Raw genomic sequence first — 20,431 nt, forward strand, 5'->3', positions numbered from 1 at the left:
CAGGTTCAGAAGAACTTCAGAAGAGCTTTGTACAGGTCAAAAAGCAATACCCCTTCCTTACACTGAATAGTATGTCACACTGCAAATAGCTCAGCTGTAACTCACATACGTCTTGTAGGATGCTGACCAATGTGGGTACTTTTTTTTGTAAATATCTTTTAAAAAAACATATTAAATTCATTATCCTTCACGTCATATCTGCTGCAATGGTTGAGACATGAGAAAAAAATGGCAACTGAGTTCAGTTTTATCGGAATATCATCTGTGCTTTTCTGTCTATCAAAACACAATGTAAAGATTTTATGTATGAAATTATTCTGAAAGCAAAGCTTTCCAATTTGCAAACCAATCTTTGAGAAGAATAAGTGTTCTCGCTGCGTGCACTGGCATTGCAGAATAAATCTGTGTGACATATGACAAGCAAGAAAGGGCAGATCATTCATCATGGGGAGTGCTGGCTGCCCTTGGATAGCATCCCAGTCAGTTCACTGGTTGCTGCTGATGAGTTAGCACAATCAAAACCATACCAGCTGAGTGTGCACGGAGGAAAACCGTGCATTTAATATCTTATAGGTATGGTGAAGTCAAGCGTATGAAAAGCCCGTCATGTCCTAAGGATACAGAGCCATACGCAGGCTAATTGTAACAACGATGCCTCATGTCTGGCATTTGAAAGGAACTTCGCTCCTAAGAATAGAAGCATATATTAAATTTCCAGGTCTTAAATGAGAAGCCAGGGGCCATTCTGCTTTATTTGGTAATGAAGAAAGTGTTTTGTTTTGGCCAGGAAAGGGAATAAGCCAATCCCTTGCATTCCCATGTGCTTTTTTCCTGATAAAACCAGAAAGCAGGAAAAAGAGGATAGAGTCAATCATAAGGTCATATTTATTTTGTGTACTGTCCTCTGTGGATACCACTGTGAGAGAGAATGAAAGTCATGAGTCTCTGAGGAGGATAAAGGGGAAAGAAAATAAATCTTTATAAATGGATTTTAAAAATTATCTCCAGCCTTTGTACAGAAGCTTCTAATTAACACATTTCTTTTTTAACGTCCTAATATTCCATGGAGTCAAATGGCTTTGGAGAAAAGTGTAGTGTTTTCTCAGCATTACAGCAATTCGATTATTTTCTTATTAGGTTCCTGATCCTCCCTGTACTGAGGCCAGTGGCAAAATTCCAGTAGACCTCAATAAGGGAAGAGTCGGGTCTTTATTAGTTTATAAGGGATTACAGTAACGTAGGATGACATCATAACTCTTCCAGGCCAAACTTTCCCAATTACACTTGTAATGTACTCACCAATGCTATCATACCAAGAAGGAAGATGTGACACTCTGTGTTTGTATTTCATATAACTACCACTCACAAGGCCCATAGGGTCACAAGAAAATTCAGGAGGTGGGAAGGGTCCTCAGGAGGTCTCTCTTTCAGCCTCTCATCAAATTAGGGTCAGCTGTGAGATCAGGCCAGGTCATTCAAGAGTTTATCCTTTCCATGCAAGATGCAAGGAACAGAAAACATGGTACAAGGCAGCCTTTTTTATCTGGTATGTGAGGAATGGATGAAAGTCACTCTGTGGAATAATTCTGAATGAACTACAGGCTGGTTTAAACTAAGTTGTTGTTAATGATCCCCTAAAGTCCTCAAATGGAAAAGTTGTTTGCCCTGTGGAGTTCCAAATACTCGTGGGCACTATTGTAAATCTGGTGACTAGAATTTACTTTATTTCACTTTTCTAATTTCTTCCACTTCTTTCTTCCTCTTCTAAGTTCTTTTCAACATGCGTTTGTAAAGTATAGGTTAATGATTTACTGTAATGAAGGGAGATTTTCTGCCTTTTTTTTTTTAATTTGACATTCACACAAGTTTTTGAGCAAAGCTATGGTTAAATGATGTTCTCTTAGTCAAGTGCTGATGGGTGAGATGAGCAATGATTACCAGAGAAACGCTACTTTGTAGAAAAGATGTAGTGGTGCAGAATAGGAAACTGGACAGGCCAAATACTTATGATGAGAGAGTGAGAAGGAATTACTAAACAAGTTACAAATCAATGTGTTAGGTGGCAAAAAATGTTTGTGCAACTAGAATTGCAGGTAAGTGTAATGATCTGTCTGCATATTGTTCCGTTGTAGGCATTGAGCTGATCTGTGAAAAGGACATTGATCTTGCAACACAAGTTCAAGAGCTGCTGGAATTCCTTCATGAGAAACAGCATGAGCTGGAGCTTAATGCTGACCAAACTCACAAGAGGTTAGAGCAGTGCCTACAGCTTCGGCACCTACAGGCTGAGGTCAAGCAGGTGAGAGTTTTTAACCATGCTGCAGGGTCTTAAATGGGTTTTCAACCATTATAGCACATGCTAAACCATTATCTGCCAAGTCATTCACCTTTAGGTGGACAATCTTAATCCCTTTTTCCTTAGCAGTACTTAATTTGCTGACAGATTGCATTATGACCTTTTACAAATAATGAAGGGCTCTGTTCCTTGTACTGCGTGTATGTGAGGCTTCATGAATAGTTATGGGAACTCCGTGCAGAACGGACACCCTATCTTCTCAACTGGAATGTGCCTCAAAGCCTGTGTTCTGGGAGTACAGTGATTTCATTTGGGATCCAGACTGAAGTTATTATGGAGAATTGGCCCAAAGCAAAGGATAACTGAACAGTGATGTCTAAACATGGCCTTACAGTAGTTTCACATTTTAAGTTATTGCTACACATCTGCTGACCTGTAGGATCCTTTAAAATCTTCTGGGTCAGATAAAAACTTCAATTTGTGGTCTCTATCCTAGGATTTGCTTAACCATCTTGGTATTGTTATATTGCTTTTCCTCCAGATTTCATTCTAGCTTAGGCAATCATGTTCTGCCTCCCTTGTTTTCCCCCCTAATATTTCATTTGGTTGCCTTGCATTTCTTTGTTTTCTCGTGCTTTCAAAGCCCACTTTGATTTGAATATTTTGCAACCATAACTGAAACTAACATGGAACTGTCCTGAATTTTGATTTTGAAAATGCAGTTGATTTGTGTTTGTGATAAATTGAAGGGACCCTCCTTACAAAGTTCCAGAGCTCTACAGCGTACTTTGATATCTTCTTAAGAAGAGACACTGTGATATTCATAGTCACCATGTTAATGTGCAGAGAATCCTTTTTTTCCATAGGTTCCTAACATTTGTTATACACTACTTAATAGCTAAGTACTAAAAGAATAAATACTAAAAACTAAAATAAAATAATAAATATTAAAATTTTAAAAAGTACAAAAAATACAGGTTATTGCTAGCTGACCAAATCCCTGTAACCCTATTGACCCAGGATGCTGCTTGGGTCAGCCGGCCCGGCGGCTGTTCCTGGAGCCATGCAGTGGCAGTGCAGCACTCTCTGCAGGTACTTTATGTTACTTGCCTCACTGTCAAGTATCTGTTGGGTTTTACTATTCTACAAATCAAAATCTAACCAAAGGAAGTGGTTTTAGGACTGAACTATCTAATACTTACTGTTAGAGAACATACAGCTGCCTTGAATTAGTATTTTCTTAACATAGCTTGGGACTATCAGAATCTTTATTACTGTGACCTTTCACCAAACCAATAGTGAAGAATCATTTTATTTGTTCAGCTGAATGCTACGGACTCCTTTTCTTATTAACCTATAAATTACCACAGCTACAGTTTCTCTTGAAAAGAGCCAAGTTAAAATATATCTGTGCCCTATCTATCTGGTTTCCTGTAGATGAGTCATATTCCCAACCATTTAGTGAAATTGGGAAATATATTGATTTTGGCTTGTAGTTCATCTCCAGTCTGGTCCAAATTTCCTTCACTTTCATTTTAATGCATCTGAGACGATGGATGATCTCATTACCAAATTGCACTCACTCTTGCAAATCAGTTGAGATTTGGTTGCCACAAGACACCTACTGTAGCGGTGGTTAACTTCTGCTGACATAGGAAAATCGGTCAAGACTGCTACGTGTACATGTGTTTGCATTTTGATGTAATGGCTCATGGAAATGCAAAGTCTTTTAACTGTCTCTATCTATTTAAGTCTCGTTTAGGAGGGGTTTCTGCTTTAAATCATATGCACCAAGGTTTCGAATGCCAAGACAATGAATCAAAGTTTGAGGCCATTAAAGCAGAACAATTCAAAGTGAGATGTTCTGTGAACTGCTTTAGACTGGAAATAGTATAGACCAGTGATTCACAAACTCCTTGTTATTTAGAAATACCCTTCCCAAGACTGATTTCCCCTCACTTTCCCCACTCATTTCCGACAGAAACTACAGAGCTTGGATTGCTTATATAAAAGTAATGGTAGAATAGAGTTGTGGAGATCAATTTAAAAAACAAACTCTCCAGTGCTGTGCTTGCAGATATTTGGTTTCCAAAACCCCTTGCTTCTTGTCTGTGGGTTTTATTACTTTTTTGATAAGTGTTGAACTTCCTGTAATATAGCCCCGGATATTGTCACAGTGTCCCACTATAATTACTTACCAGTTGTTTCTAAATGAATTTTGGATATTTTTTTCAAATTGCCATTATTCATCCACTTTTGCTATTTTAGCATTAGATTTGCTTCCAGGTAGATATGCTCAAAGGATGATGGAAAGTACTCATTCAAGGGATATCAAATGCACTTATTTTTTTTGTTGTGGGGTTGGGTTTCTTCTTGTTGTTTTTTCCCCATGCAAATATGTCACAAAGTTCCTGAAAACTGGAGTGCAGTTTTGAACATGACTGAAATTTACCAGAAGGCGTCCCTGCTGGTGGTGGTGTCTTTCCTGATAAAAGCCTCTCAAAGAATCTTCAAAGGGACCAGAGATGTAAAAGGTTCTCTTACATTATTTTGCCTTTTTAAACTTAAAAGTCTGTTCCAACCTAATTGGACTTGTATCATTATCAAGGCCTTAAAGCCTTTTTTAGGAACATCAAGAGAAGAGTTCTGACTAAAGTAAACCGGCAGAGAGACTCACTACAGGATGCAGAGCTCTTGTTTCTTAAGAAAGGTTGCACATGAGGTGCCTCACTTTTTTTTTTTTCCTCTAAGTTCTGATGCTGTGCTCAGTGAAGATGTCAGAGTTTCAGGGTATGAATCTTATAAGAATTTGGAACTATTATTTAATTACGGTGGAGCCTTATCCAAAAGCAGTCTGTTTTAAGAAAATTAGAGACACAGGTGGGAATTGTTTCAGAACTGTGGTGGCTGCTGTGTTAGAGAACCCATGCCTTGAAGTTGTTCTCCAGGAAGACGTGGCTTTTATGTAAGTCCTTGTTAATGCATTTCTGTTTCTCCATTGTAAAGAAAATGGTTAGGCTTTTTTTTAAGAGTCTTTGGAGATTTACTTAACTCCAGGATTATTTAATCACTGCTTCTACAAAGTTGATAAAATCTGTGATTTGTAGGATGTGTCTGTTTAAAAGCATCCTTAAATCATTGGCTTGCCTGTGCGTTCCCAGATAGTGGTGAATCTATTAATACATGCAACGACCAGAGACGTGTTTTGGTGCTGTATTAGCAGCTTCTATATGTATTTTAATGAAAGGTGTTGAGCACCATATAAGTTCTTGTTAACCAGATACAAATGTGTAAATTCTATCTCCCAGTCATTTTACAGTTTACTTCCAAAATAGAGGCACAATAAAAAGCTCTGCAGGTGATTGGATTTTGCACTTAGACTTAGGGAAGCTTTAGATATGCCACAAAATGTTTTCTTTGTGTGTAAACCACATGCACACAAAAAGAGGAAAAAAATAACAGGAAAACATTATTTTGGAAAAAGCTGATACAATCCCAGATGAGGTACTAACATTTAAGTGTTGTACATTTGGAGGTAGAACGGCGTCGTTTAAGTTCTTTCAAACAAAATCTGCTGGGGTTTGGGTGCTCACTGGGCCTGGAAGAGGGAGTGCAAGGGTCCCACAGTGAGTTTCTGAGCCCACTTTCTTTGGGGAGGATATGGGGGACACAACGGAAGTGGCAGCAGCCTTGGTCAAGAAGAGCTCTGAGAGGCTTTCAGGATGGAGAACCTCAGGCCTGACCCAGAGTACTTCATTCTGCAAATTACTGAGTTAACGAGACAGTTGTAAAGAGTGATCTGCACATCCATTAACACTAGAGGAAACCTTGCTGCTTTCAGTTGCATAGTTCCTCTTCCTCCTTACTCAAACTTGTCTATTTGCTTTTTACTAGTTTAGTTCTTTTTATTTTTTTTTTTTTAAGACTGAGGCTTCCAATGTTTTTTGTTTGTTTGTTTTGTTTTGTTTTGTTTTTTGACTTTTTGGAAACATGGATGTTTATATAAAATATGTACCAAAATCTCTTTGACAAGTTTTGAAAATTTCAGATCAAATGAAAGCTGTTGCCCAGAGGACCCTGTCGTGCACTGATTATACTGCTTGGGGAAAAAAAAAAAATCAATTCAGTTGCTGCATTTTTAGCATACAGACTCAGTGTTTTTTTATACTCTCAACGGCCTAAGCCAGGATATATCGCAACATATCAAGTGTAAAATGATGCATTGCTTTATGATATACTCACCTCAACTCTTTTTCAGATACAGCCATCTTTTGGTTAACTTCAGCTTTTGGTACCGTGTAGTGAGTGGGTAATAATGTAGCTTTCTTCTCTGATGGATTATACAAAATGCCAGCCAAAAAGATTGCCATATGATAACCCGATTTCTTTTCCTTTAAATCTTTGTTGCATTTCCCACAGGATCAATAATACCTGCTGATGAAAGACAGAAAGCTGACAAATGAAATCTTCCACACTGTTATACTGAGCAGATGTAATTTCCTACAAATTAGGGTCAGATACACGTGTAAATGTTTCCTCTTTCTTTGTCCTAGGGAAAACTCATTTTCCTACCCCACAGGGAATTGAATGGCTACAAGTAGGGTGATACTTGATGCAGGGATAAAAAACAAAACAACAGAAAATCCCTGTTTCTTTCAGACAATTTAATGGATCACTTGGTGAAAATGATGGCACAAAAGGGAAATTGCTGTGTAGAATATTGCAGCAAAGTCAATTTGGGAGCTTTGTAAATCAAAAGCTAAATTTAGGGCAGTGCCTGGGCAGTCAGGATTTCCTGTGCATCTGTGAATTGAATTCAGCAACTTGCTGGCTTTATTGGAATAATTTGACACCCACACAGGTAGAAAATAGGCTTTGAGCCAACACAGCAGAGAACTTGTACATGCGTGTGGGTTGCTAATTTTCAAAAAACATGCCTTAAAATAGTAGAAAGTGTCACTGTTTAAATAAATAAATAAGAGCTTGATAGATTAATTACCTACATTTAGTGTTTGAATCTGTAGTCATAACAGCATGCATTGCATGTCTACAAATAATCTGAACATCCCTGAAGTACAGCCTCTTGACTAAATATAAAATGCAAGACATGGAGTTTCTTCCTAGCTCTGCATGTGCACAGAAACTCCAACTGCATCTTAACTACATGCCAGATGAAACCAACTGCATCTTCTCCTTACCCCCAAGCTCTGACTTTTGCATGAAAGAAACACAAGAATGAAGGAAGCTGCAGCATGACCTAGCAAGGTCCATAATTCCAGGTGGAAATTCAAAAAGGAGAGAGGTCTTTATGTTTTATTTCAAATACCCTTTAGTGTACTTTGTGGTTTTGCCCTAGGGTATTTGCACAGGAGAATATTCATTTTTGTGATCAGACCTTTGAAATGAAAGCTCTTTTCCATCTGAATATCCACGTAAATATTTTGGTATTTGGTTCCTTAATCAGTAGCTTCTGCAGTAAGATCTTTCCCTCTGACAAATTCTGTCACTGAGTCCTTATCCTAGGATTTTTTTCTCCTCACTGATTCAGCCTGAGACCACACTGGGCAAAGCACCTTTCTGTTAGGCTGAGCCATTGCTTGATAGCTGACTACAGAAACCTTTGTATGGAAGCATCCTTTAAGCACATCCTTTCTTTGCAGGTGCTTGGCTGGATCCGGAATGGTGAATCAATGCTGAATGCAAGCCTTGTCAATGCAAGCTCCCTCTCTGAAGCTGAGCAGCTCCAGCGAGAGCATGAACAATTTCAGCTGGCCATAGAGGTAATACAAATAAATTAACTTTGTTTCTTCATCCCAGCTGTACAGCATGCAAAAGGTTATCTCCTGGGCATCAGTCGTTGCTTGTTTGAAGGAGGGAAAGGAGTAAAAATTTTAGAAAGTCATCCTACCGTTAAACTCATAAAGTAGATGGAGGTTAATAATGAGATAAATTATTTATCATCTGCAGCTAATTCTTCTGCTGTCAAATATCAGCCTTTCCGTTCATGAAAATGACACTCACACGTCTGATAATTTCTTTGGTAAAAAACAATAAGATTAAAATTCACAAAGTGATCTGAAAATGGTAGAAGTTCATGAAGTCAGATCATTTCAGAGCATTCACGTATGAATATCTTTGATTCTGGATAATGCTCTCACTTGTAATCTTTGTTTGATTCAGAGGCTCTGTTGTTGGTGACAGAGGAGATATTCATTCAAACCCACATTCTCAAACACCTTTGCTTTAAGCAACAGGGGTGATTCTTAAGAATTGCCTGCTGAAATGAGCTCATGCCCCTGCTTGCCCTGGAGGAGCACATCTTTGACGTGGCCCTTGAAAACCAATAGTGAGCCAGTGCATTTGCCTCCATCATGGTGTCAGGACACGGCAGGAGTAATAGCACATCCTCTGAGCTGCTGTGCTTTGGATAAGAAGTGGAAAGTTACCAGCTCCCCTGAGCAGAGGACTTCAGAACTCATAGTTTGGCTCAGTTCTTCACGTACCCTTGTTATTATGAACACATCCTACACTCACAGGGTGTGCTCACTCCAATTATGTGTAAGGAGGTACATTGCTTTCTCCTGTTCCTGCTTATCAAGGTGCATATGCCTCCCCAGTTTTCCGTGTTAATTGTTACCTGTTTACAAAGCAAAAGAACAGGTTGGCAAATCACTTTCTGTGGTTTATATATGTCTGGGGAAAAATAAAAAATAAACAATGAGAATAATATTCCCAAAATGGAGATTTTAAAAGATGCCCAGATTATGGGGGACAAAAATGTCATTTGGTCTTCTGATAAACTTCAAAGCAGTCAGTATACATTATAGTGTGGCTAGTAAGTATACAGTTTAAATCTTTGTAAATGACCTGTTTTGATCCAGCTCCATTCACAGTAAGGAAGGAGCAGCTGCTGTAGCTCCTAAGGGAATGGAAAGAAGTTTTCTATCAATTCTGTATGAGCTGGCTGGTACCGAGCCTTGCTGACCACGTCTTGGCAGCCATCACCAGGCAGCGGTGGGGGACAAGACACTCACCAGCTGTGTTATCACAGCTTGCTGCCATTGAGCAAGTGCTTGTATTTGGTGGTAAATGCAAATCACAGAGGGAGAAGAGGGTTACACCACAGTATGGGGAAAATAAGTTTTCAAAGGCAGAAAACACTAGATTAAATATTTCAAGTGTTTAAAGCTCAATATGGGGAAGAGATTAGCAAAGCATGCAGGGCAGACAGTCCTCTAAAGGCACGCTAGATGTGGTATTGATTTTCAGTTAAAGTCCTTTAAAGTCTATTTAAAACAAGTATTATGACTGTAACATCAGTAAAGCAGCTGGATATTAAATTTAACCAGTTGTTCTTGAACATCTTCCTAACTGTTTCTGCCAAGTATTAATCCTTTTTTTTTTTTTTGCTAATAGCTTTCTCTATATTGCATTATTCATCAATGTATTACCAGATGATTTCAAGCTTCTTTCCAGGTTCAAGGATTAGATCATAAATGTATCACATGAGAATTTGTCAGCAGCAGTTACAAATGGGATGCAGAACAGAGGAGTTTGGGGGAGATTTTAGGGCTTCTGTTCAGAAGATTAAAATCAAATATTGGGCTAAACCTGAACACAATTACTTAGGAGCCGGGAAGGGCCAGGGGCTGTTTTCCCCTCAATAACCTACAAAGGAAGGTGTAACCACCATTTGCTTAACTGAGAGGCACTGATGCAGGCTGGGGAATGGGGCAGATGTATCAGTCCTGCCTGCAACTGAGCCAACTGGGCAAAGGTGTGGAAAACAGCTTGACTCCCCTCCGAGTTCTGCCCTTAAAGGTAGCACAATATAAGTCCAATGTGAGTGAACTGTCTGAAACCTATCTTATTTGAACTGGTATCTGTGACATAGTTCATGCTGTTAAATATATATATATGTGTGTGTGACTAAAGAAACATTATCATAATGGGGAAGGGTTTTTTTTGTCATTTTGGCCCAAATAGTATTTTTAACATTTGTTGATGAAAGCCATTCCTAATATCTTTAATTTACGTGGTGCAGCAGTAAGGCATCCTCATGTTTCCTGGCTTGACGTTTTGTATCCTGCAGACAGGACAATTGCATACATGAGGAAAGCTGCTGATGCCAGCAAACTGCCTGGCAAGAGTCAAATCTTGGGCCTGTAGTTTGGCAACTCTTTGTGCCTGCAGACTGCGTGGGATGCAGTCAGCACTGAGTACAGGCAGGGTAGGAGCTCAGCACGGTAGCTCCCTGCACTGGGGTTGCCACAAGGGATCTACAAGGACTCTCCCCCTTGCCTCAGGTTGTTGCCCATGGGGCAGTAGCTGTGCAGTGGAGCTAACCCACTGTGGCCAGTGCTTGCTTGTCCTAGGCTTTAATAATGTTGTAAATGTGTGTGAATAACTGAAACTAAAATGCTTTGCGGAAAGTAACTGTTAACTGGAGATAACTCTGAAAATGTTTCACTCTCTCACATCTCCATGTTCACGCCTCGCTCCACCTTTCTACCATAAATCTGGCGCATCTGTACAACCTCTCTTTCCTCCCCTCATACACAGTCCCTGTTTCATGCCACTTCCTTACAGAAGACACACCAGAGTGCCCTGCAGGTCCAGCAGAAAGCCGAAGTTCTGCTGCAGGCAGGGCATTATGATGCTGATGCCATCAGAGAATGTGCTGAAAAGGTGGCCCTGCACTGGCAACAGCTGATGCTGAAGATGGAGGACAGGCTCAAACTGGTCAATGCTTCAGTGGCCTTCTATAAAACCTCTGAGCAGGTGAGCTGAACAGTGCTGTGTCCATTTCATGGCAATTGCTTACGGACTTGCATTTAGTTCCCAGTGTGTAGTGCGAAGGTCTCAGTCTCTGAAGCAGTAGTCTCTCTACTCCTTTAGGATGATGAACTGTTCCAAATATCTGGTCCCTTTTCCTTCAGCAATCCCAGAAACAGGAAGTGTGGGGCTTTGGTCAGCCCAGCTTGCCCCAAAAAGCTGCTTTTTTGCCTTTTGACATCGTCCACACACAAAGTGCAAACAAAGCTTTCTGTCACCAGAATAGGACTCAGCCATCTGTGTCCTCAGGTGCCCCTCAGCTAACAAACACCAATGTGATTGCACTTGACCCCATGACAGCGGTGGTTCATGTGGGTTTTTTACTCTGACCCCAAGTGCAGAGGGTCTTTTACCAGCAAGGGATTGTACAGCATTAACAAAATTAACCAAAAAGATGTTTTATCCAGTGGTATAGCAATACTCAGCCACACAGGGAAACTAAAGGTTGAATTGGCCAAAACTGTATTTCAGACAGGCAGTTTGAATTATGCAGTAACTTTCATCTTAAAGTTTTTATTGAAACTGTGTTGAAACAATATAATTTTTGAGCTTTTTTTAATTGTCTCCTTCCCAAAGGGAAAAATTTCTGAAATCCTATCATCTTATTTTCAAGTCCTCATTATACCAGAGTTAATTTTGAGGAATATAAATCTGCATTTCTTTGAGAACTGCTTACCATTAATTACTTAATATTTTGTGAGCAGCACTAGCCAGTGTTTTCAATAGTAGTAAAACACCACCATGCCAAAAAAGATGCCAAGATACAAAGCGATTTCTCTGAAACCCATCTGCAGCACAGGTAATTATGGCAGTAACCATCATATGTTGACACAACTGTGCCTCGTTCCAGGAATCCATGAATTGTAAACCACATCCAGTTGGCTGCAGGTACAATAGGATCATTCATCTCTTGCATAAACAGGTGCAACTTCACTGTAGCTGGGGGTGAGAATTAGTGTAATGCTATGGATACTTGAATGGCCTCGTGTGATGTAATTTACTGCAGCCAGGCAGCTTGTGTTAGCAGTAGGAACCTGTGGTTTTGTGAAAAGCAGCAACGTTTTCCGTTAAAATTTCTATTGTTACCACCACACAGTTAGTTCCTCTATTAGAGAACAGGCTTGGAAAGTTTTTTAGCACAGCTAAGTATGTCATTATGGACCAAGATAATTTTTCCTTAACATCAAGGCTGTAGATGATCCTTGGGCCACTTTTTGTTGTCATTGTGTAATGCATTTATAAGACTGTTTAAAATAAATTAATTCCTTATAATGAATGTCCTTCCCTGTGAAGGGTTTACAGATTTACAGTCCCTGATGCACTCAGGATTGGAAAGAATTACTGCTGGTGGAGGACTGTGAGAAATGGAAGCCATTAAGGGATTCATTAGTGCTTTAGACAGTCAAATGTGCTGGCCAAAATATGCATAGCCAGTCATTTATCAATTCAGTCTCTCTTCCTTTCTCCAAGTGATAGACAAGCGTACTGCAGTGCCCACCAGTTCATTCATGAGTGGTATCTCTTCAGCAAATGTTTGGACAAAGATCATTCTGTCTTTAGTGCTCATGAACTTGCTGCTGCAAGCAGTCTGTCATTCTCTCAGGCTGCAGGACTGATCTACAGACCTTAGCAGTCTGGTCCCTGGCTGCATGGCAGTGGATTGAGTAATTTATTGGATCCTGAGTTCTCTTGAGTATCTACAAAAAGCAGCTAAAAGGGTGGCCAGAGAGACTGTCACAAGCAGCCAAACTTCTTCACGCCTGTCTTCTCCAATTCACTCATGGTATAAGTGGTACAGCCCTGGCTTTCAAATAGTTCAGTTTCTCACTGACTTCATCTACAGCCTGCTTCCTGATGATTTCTTTCATCCTCTTAACAATGAGGTGATACCTGCATGTGCAGGAACAGTCTTTCTGCGAAGATGTGGACCCAAGGCAGTCCATCTACTTTCATTGCTTTTAAGTCACCAAACCCCAGCAGAGTACCAAAATTATCAAGAACTAACAAGTAAAACAGAAATGCTTTTCTGTGCCTAAATAACACATGGGGCATTTGGTCTCCAGCAAGTGTTTGAGGGTGAGGGCTGGTTTGCATCCAAGCAAGGAACTGATTTCAGATTGTCAAACGCCCGGCAGCAGGATAAGTCAATCAGTTAACCTCAGTTCACCAGTCTTAAAATGGATTTTGATGTGTTCATGAATGTAGTTTTATGAAAATAACTTGTAATGGTGGGGAGGATTGAGTGGTTCCAGAGTCTCTTCTAAACTATGTTCTTAAGCACGTGGGGTCCTCTGAATTATATCTTTGTTCATATAAAGATTGCAGGAGTGAGCAAGAAACGGGTGAACATGGTTAGCTGGAACCCCAGCAATAACTGCCTGGATCTTCAGTAATCTCAGTAGTGGAGTGTGTAGGAACAGTCCTCTAGGAAAGAAGAGGAAAGTCCCCAACGGTCAGGAAAACTTACAGATATTTCAGTGTCTGCACAGAGCACTGAGAGTCATTTTCAGGATCTGCAATGCAAAAGACTCAACCTTGTCCAAGGCTGCCGCACACACAACTTTCAGACTGTGCTGGTTTATTTGCCTTATTCCCATTATTCAACCAAGATAGAAGATCCTTCTGTAAGCCCTGTACAGTGGAACACCTGCATCCACCTATGTTGCGACACTGATTTAATGTCTATTGGTATCCATAAGTCTTTACAAAAGCTGTATAGGGAGCAGCTATCATGCAGCTGAAGAGAATTAGTTCCAGCTTCAGAACTTGTTTCAGGAAAGTATTTAAGCATGTGTTTTTCTTTAAGTATGTGCTAATTCCCTTGACTTCAGTGGGATTTAAACACATCTAAAGCACCCTTCTGGAATAGGGATTGTTTCCTGAATGATCCACAGGGACCAGACTGACCCCTGCCTTGGTTATACCTTTTGAGCTTCCCCCCTGCTATGCACTGGAGGAGAAGAAGGATTTATCACCCTTAAACCAGATGAATTGCATCCCAAACAGTAGAGATCCCTGTGGGCAAGAATAACTAATAGATCATTCTGTCCAGGGCCTGTTTCATACCTAGTTATCCTCCATGCCATAGCCTACAGTCTAAAATATTTGGGTTTGACATGTTTTTGGTTTTTAGACTTTTTCTGAATGTGTTCCTCCTTGTTATGAGTGTGGATAACTAAGTTGTTGTGCTCTGGGCATGCTTCAGGTGTGCAGTGTATTAGAGAGCCTGGAGCAAGAATACAGACGGGATGAAGATTGGTGTGGAGGTCGAGATAAACTTGGACCAGCAGCTGAGATAGACCACGTCATCCCGCTGATCAGCAAACATCTGGAGCAGAAGGAGGCTTTTCTCAAGGTCTCATTTTAGTTCTGTAATAAATCAGAAAAAAACGCCCCATTAGGTAGTCAATTTAGGGCACTGTTGGTAAGTTTGAGAGAAGGCTCTGAGGTGTAATTCCAGTTCAGATACTGGCTGTCTGTATAAGCCCTAGGCTAATTTCACACTGATATAATAGGAGTGATAAGCATTATCATCAATGTGTATCTCCAGGAGATGTCATCAGGACTAATTAGGTGATGTTTGCATTGCACGTTGAGGATGCTAGTTGTTATGGTGGTTCAAAGTATTTATTCTCAAAATTTCATACAAGGAGCATTATAAATGACAAATGTTATATGGTATTTTGGTGCTGGCTTATACAAACTGTACAGAATTTCAGACTCTGTCTTCTAAGCCAATACCTGAAAAACTGCTAACAACTGAAGCCACTGTGTCTCTCTAGCACAGCACTGGGATGGAGACTGATTTACTCCTGACTTCCGGGTGTTGCTTGCTAAGAATTGCAGAGCTGACAGGCTGACAAGTCAGCTGACAGCCAGCTTGCCACTTCCACTAAAACTGGTGTACAACGTGAAACTAGTCTGACAGGCATGGCTTAAGAACCGATGCCTGTAGATTGCACGCTTTTGGAAGCAATGCGTACTCTTCTTGAGGGAGGGTTAGGATTGATTAGATTGAAAATGTATGTGAGGTACTAGCTCTTTGCAACCAGTTGCTTGATTGTTGTCATTAATTTGCCTTAAGATGTAAAATCAGGCACTGAATTCAAAATGACTCATGTATTTTAATACATTCATGAGGCTGTTAGTTTATTAGCTGGGTTTGTTGACTCTTAACTGAAGCCGCTGTGTTTCCATATGAAAGAGAACTTCTTGCAAAATAACCGGACAGTTCCCTTGAATCCCTTTTGCTTTCTTTGTTTATCTTTACTAACTCTTCTTGGTGGGGGCTGTTTTTCTTAGGCCTGCACTCTGGCACGAAGAAACGCCGAGGTATTCCTCAAGTACATTCACAGGAACAATGTTAGCATGCCTGGAGTAGCAAGCCATACCAGGGGGCCTGAGCAGCAAGTGAAAGGTTGGTGCACCGATGCAATGACAGCATCACAGGTTTTCCTTGCATCCTTCCTCCTCCCTTGCTAAGTTCTGAGTTGTTGTCATTCTGAAGTTTGTGCTTGCTGAGAAGGCACCTTAAGTTTCACCATCTGCTTTCACTGAAATGACGTACATGCCTGACACTGTTAGCAGTGGTAGTGAGACCTCTCAGAAGGTGATCCCTCCTCTGCTAAGCTCTCATGCATAGCTCTGCTATTGCAAGTGGTAGTGGGGAATAATGGAAAGGGCTTTGAAACTTGGGCTCTCTCTGGTTTCCCTTGTCAGGGGAGTCCATGGGAGTGACATTGTGCCATTGTCCACTACACAAGTAGTCAGCTGTGATGATCAGATGCTGTTTTGTCTTAATATCTAAAAAAGCATAAATAAAAAAGCACATATCTAGGTGCATCCCATTTCTGCTGAGCACTGAAACAAAAACAAAAACAAAAAAACTCCAAGCTTGTTTGGTCCTCGGATGGATCTGCATTTTTTTTGTCTCTGGAATCACCCTACCACATCAAACAATCACCAGCAAAAATATCTGCCCGTAATTTTCCTTTGGCCAGAAGAGCAGTTTGCAATCATGTGATACATCTGAGATGTTTGAAATGTTTTCACTTCTCTGCTTAATTAATCATTTGTCAACCTGTGGCTAGCAATGCTGCAAGGTACTGATAACAATAATCAAAGTGAATCTACAGAACTAAAGCATTTTTTAATTATTATTGGCTGGCTTGCAAACTACAGAAAGAGACAGCCGTAGCAGTGCAGCCATTATGTCTGTGGGAGGGATAAGAGCCTTGCTTATAGACAGAAGGTGAAAATGGTGCGTCTGAAAAGATTATTTTTATTCCTTTCTGTTGATACCAGTTCTGCAGTATTAATCTGGCTTTGGTCCATTTTCCCTGCTACTGTGTCAAATATTTTTGTGTGTGTTGTGGACATTTGTTCCCTACAGTTGAAAATCTTGGGAAAATTGCTTAAACCCTCATTCAGTGAGTCCCTAAATACGCACCTGATATAAGCTTGTGAGTTTTCCTCACTGGGTTTCTTTGAAATTACTCACATGTTTAGAAATCAGCTCATTTGTTAGTCTTTTTGTAAGTCAAATGTCTAAAACAAAGTTGTTTATTTAGAACAAAATTAGTTTTATTTGGCATAAACTAGTTACTCAGAGACCTGACCTGGAACACCCATGACAAGCTTCCCGTTAATTTTGTCATTCAGACAAAATTCCTGCTACCTCCAGCAGGGACTGGGCTACATTTTACAATTTCATTAAGAATTATGAACTTTTGACCATAATAAGTGTCGGACTTGTAAATGGGAAGGGATGTATCCAAATCTGCTTTCTACTAGTGGAGTGGATGCATAAGCAATGGATGAATCAAGGCTCAGAAAGGGCTTTAGGTAAGAGAGATTATTTTACCGGGTGAAGTAACTGATCATAACTCTCTGTAAGGGATTAACAAACTGGACTTAATGCTTTAATACAGAATACTGTGGCTGCTGCTCAGACTGCGTGTGCCTAAGCCCCCTCTAGTGGATGCCACATTTGATGCTATAGCAAGGGGCTGCGGTGCCATACCTGAGCTCCTCACCCAGAAGTGCTTGACACGAGCTGCAGGGCTGCCAGCCACACGGGACTTAGCATGGTTTGATTAGAAAACACAGCTTTTACTGATGTCTGTGTCAGTGACAGGGTGTAAGTATCTTGCAGTCTCTGTACCTGCGATCTTTCGGTTAAATCCGTGGTGCTTTTTTTTTTTTTTTTTTTTGATACAGTCTGGCTGAGCAACCTCAGGTTTCAGAGAACATATGTACTAAACCCAAAAGTGAGGCCAGTGTCTTTCAAGTCTGTTCCTGAGCCTCAATGTCTGCCACATCCCCTTCACACAGAAAAAGAGTTTAGAGGATCAATACCAGACCCTAACCCAAAGTCCTAACTCAGCAGTTATTGCAGGTCCCCAGGAAGCACAGCTGTACAAAAACCTTACCAATATGTCAGACTGGAGGCTTAGGTCTGATTACATCTAATCATGATAAGTTCTGCCCAAGACAGCATGCTTTGGTGCCAAGTGCTGGGTAGCCTGTGGCCAGAACAAGGCAGTAAAAAGACAACTCTTCTGTGTCAACTAGCACCAGACTCCTAAAATAAGCAACAGAAGAGAACAAAAGGACTAGAAATCAGGTACCCCAATGTATTTGCTGGGGTAAATTCCCAGCTCTGTTCTAGCACCTCTTCCTTTACCAGATAACTCTGCAACTGCATCTTATTACTGTTGTTATTATTATTTAAAGCAGTCCCTTTGAATCAGTTTTTTTTTTTGTTTTTGTTTTTTTAGGAAGCACAATCTCAGGGGCTGTCCTTGGGTCCAGTCAGAGTGATTAAATTCAGATTTTTATGGCTTATTTCTTTATGCATTCCTATAACAACTAATCCTGCAGTTCATTTGCCCTACAGCCATTTTGAGTGAGTTGCTGCAGAGGGAGAACCGGGTCCTTCACTTCTGGACCCTGAAAAAGCGACGATTAGACCAGTGCCAACAGTACGTTGTCTTCGAGCGTAGTGCCAAGCAGGTAGTGTACCAACCCCTGTTTGTCTTTCTGTCCTGGCAGTGTGTAAATAACCCTTGTATCCACCTCATGTATCTTTGTGGGGTTCCTATTGCAATCCTAAGTTATATTTTAAAATTGTAACTTTTGAACACATGGCAAATATACATTTTAAAAACAATTTAAAAGAAGTCCCAAGTCCAACAACAAAACTCAGTATTTTTGCCAGGTCATATTCATTTAAGGATTTGTTCTTCTGTTAGAAAATAAATATAAGAGCAAACTTGTTTTATTGAGCTTTTATTGAATGAGAAAAACTGATTTCCTTCTGTCCATATTTTGCTGTACGTAGGCTGAATTCCCTACACTCCTTTTTCTCCTAGGAAACAGACAGCACCTTTTGTATCCTTCCCCATCTGCTTTAATTATTGTGTTCTTTTTATGTGTTCCTAGAAAGTGTATTAATACACACAGTATTATGTCACAGTTGCCCTAATATCCTTTATTTGTCAGATTTTTTTGTTAGTGGATTAGTTCTTGAAATACAAAGACTATTTGTTTTGTTTTTCCTTTGGTTGTTTCTGACATTCACAGGCCTTAGACTGGATCCAAGAAACAGGCGAATATTACCTCTCTACTCACAACTCCACAGGGGAATCGGCTGAGGAAACTCAGGAACTCCTGAAGGAATATGGGGAATTCAGAGTACCTGCAAAGGTAAAAAATGACATTAGTCTAATTATGGCATCTACCTTAGTCTGATTTTTTATGGTCCTATAAATGTCTTAAATCTCTGTAATCACATTCTCTTGATTTTGTATTTTCCTCCTGACGTTCCTAGCCCAAAATATAAATATCCTTTGAGAATTGTGACCTTTCATTTTTAGCAAGACATAAGCACAAAAATGTGTTTTCCTTCCCCTTGGCTTGTACTGATTATGGAGCAATTTTGCTTTCATCAGAATGAAGAGAAAGTTTATTTGCGTACACAACACGGCAACCTAACGAGACATACCTAAATTCCATCCTCAGAAATCACACAAGAATGATACAGAGTTCTTAATTGATCTGCAGCTTCTAAATATACCCATGATCATCTTGGATTCCCTTTCTCTTCTTCTTAGCCTGGAGAAGAAAAGGCTTGGGGGGCAGATCTCATCAGTGTGTATAAATACCTGAAGGGAGGATGCAATAAAGACAGAGCCAGGCTCTTTCCAGTGATGCACAGGGATAGGAGAAGAGTCAATAGGCACAAACTGGAGCACAGGAGGTTCCCTCTGAACATCAGGGAGCGCTTCGTGCTGCCCAGAGAGGTTGTGGAGTCTCCTCCTTGGAGACCTTCAAAAGCCACTTGGACATGGTCCAGGGCAAGTTGCTCTAGGTGGCGCTGCTTGAGCAGCAGGGTTGGACCAGATGGCCTCCAGAGGTCCCTTCCAACCTCAGCTATTCTGCGGTTCTGTGATTACAACCACAGTTTGTTTGATTCATTGCAGCTGGACTGATCACAGGCGGTAATTTATCTTACTAGAAATGTTCCACTGATCCCAACGAAATACTTTAAATAAATGGGTTTGTAAACTCTGGAGTGAGCATTTTTCAATACAAAGCTGCATTACCAAGAATCTATTAATTTATATGAAGCAATTCTGAGAAGTCTGGTCGGGTTTACAATGGAATAGTGATTGGATCTGCTTCAGACAAATTAATTCAAACCATAGGTAATTCACAGACCATGAATCTACAATGGTATTAACAGTCATTGATAAGGATCTAAACTGCAAAGTCATACTGCAGCATGACCATGGATATGGTATGATGTAGCTTCATTTCACTGTGTCTTGAAATTGATCTTCTGTAATCCTTAAATTCCTTATTGGGTTGTCCATGCTTGCATGGGTTTGATTCACAGGCTTTGTGTTCTTCACGTCCCCTTCCTTTTTACTGACTTTGCACATTTGTGAAAATAGGAGATAAGAAGAGTGTATTTCAAACATAAAACTAAACTTAAGAAAATAGTGGGTTGACAAGTGCTTGTCCTTTTTTGGCCAGATTGCTGATAATGTCAAGTACTTGACAGCACGAACCACTTCTGGCAGAGGGGAGAGTTCTCCCTTTCTCTGAAAAGTAGCTCACCAGCATGTCTAGGGATACAACTGATTCTCCTCTGCTTTTGAGGATTAACATGTGCATTACAGCTGGAGTTAAATCCATACAGTTGATAACTTTTTTTTAGAAGCGTTTTGCACTTGAGTTGGCTTAAACATAGGGTTCAGGCACCTTCAATTGCTGGGACAGATTTGGAATCTAAGC

At 40.3% G+C, this 20,431-nt stretch overlaps 1 protein-coding gene across 18 annotated transcripts in view; it reads left to right on the top strand.

The window, feature by feature from the left end:
• The window catches only part of KALRN (kalirin RhoGEF kinase), a 504,304-nt gene that overhangs the window by 328,306 nt on the left and 155,567 nt on the right, over positions 1-20,431 (top strand). For 16 of the 18 annotated variants that reach the window (XM_068687540.1, XM_068687542.1, XM_068687541.1 and 13 more), the window contains 7 exons: positions 2,133-2,299; positions 7,957-8,076; positions 10,859-11,077; positions 14,337-14,486; positions 15,434-15,548; positions 18,030-18,145; positions 18,716-18,838. In XM_068687540.1, coding sequence (XP_068543641.1) covers positions 2,133-2,299; positions 7,957-8,076; positions 10,859-11,077; positions 14,337-14,486; positions 15,434-15,548; positions 18,030-18,145; positions 18,716-18,838 — 1,010 coding nt within the window. Of the gene's footprint in view, positions 1-1,479; positions 1,547-2,132; positions 2,300-7,956; positions 8,077-10,858; positions 11,078-14,336; positions 14,487-15,433; positions 15,549-18,029; positions 18,146-18,715; positions 18,839-20,431 lie in introns of those variants that run through there. The other 2 variants (XM_068687550.1, XM_068687535.1) reach the window with 2 other exon arrangements.

The sequence above is a fragment of the Anas acuta genome, chromosome 6 (genome assembly GCF_963932015.1).
Source record: "Anas acuta chromosome 6, bAnaAcu1.1, whole genome shotgun sequence".
NCBI classification, from domain to species: domain Eukaryota; kingdom Metazoa; phylum Chordata; class Aves; order Anseriformes; family Anatidae; genus Anas; species Anas acuta.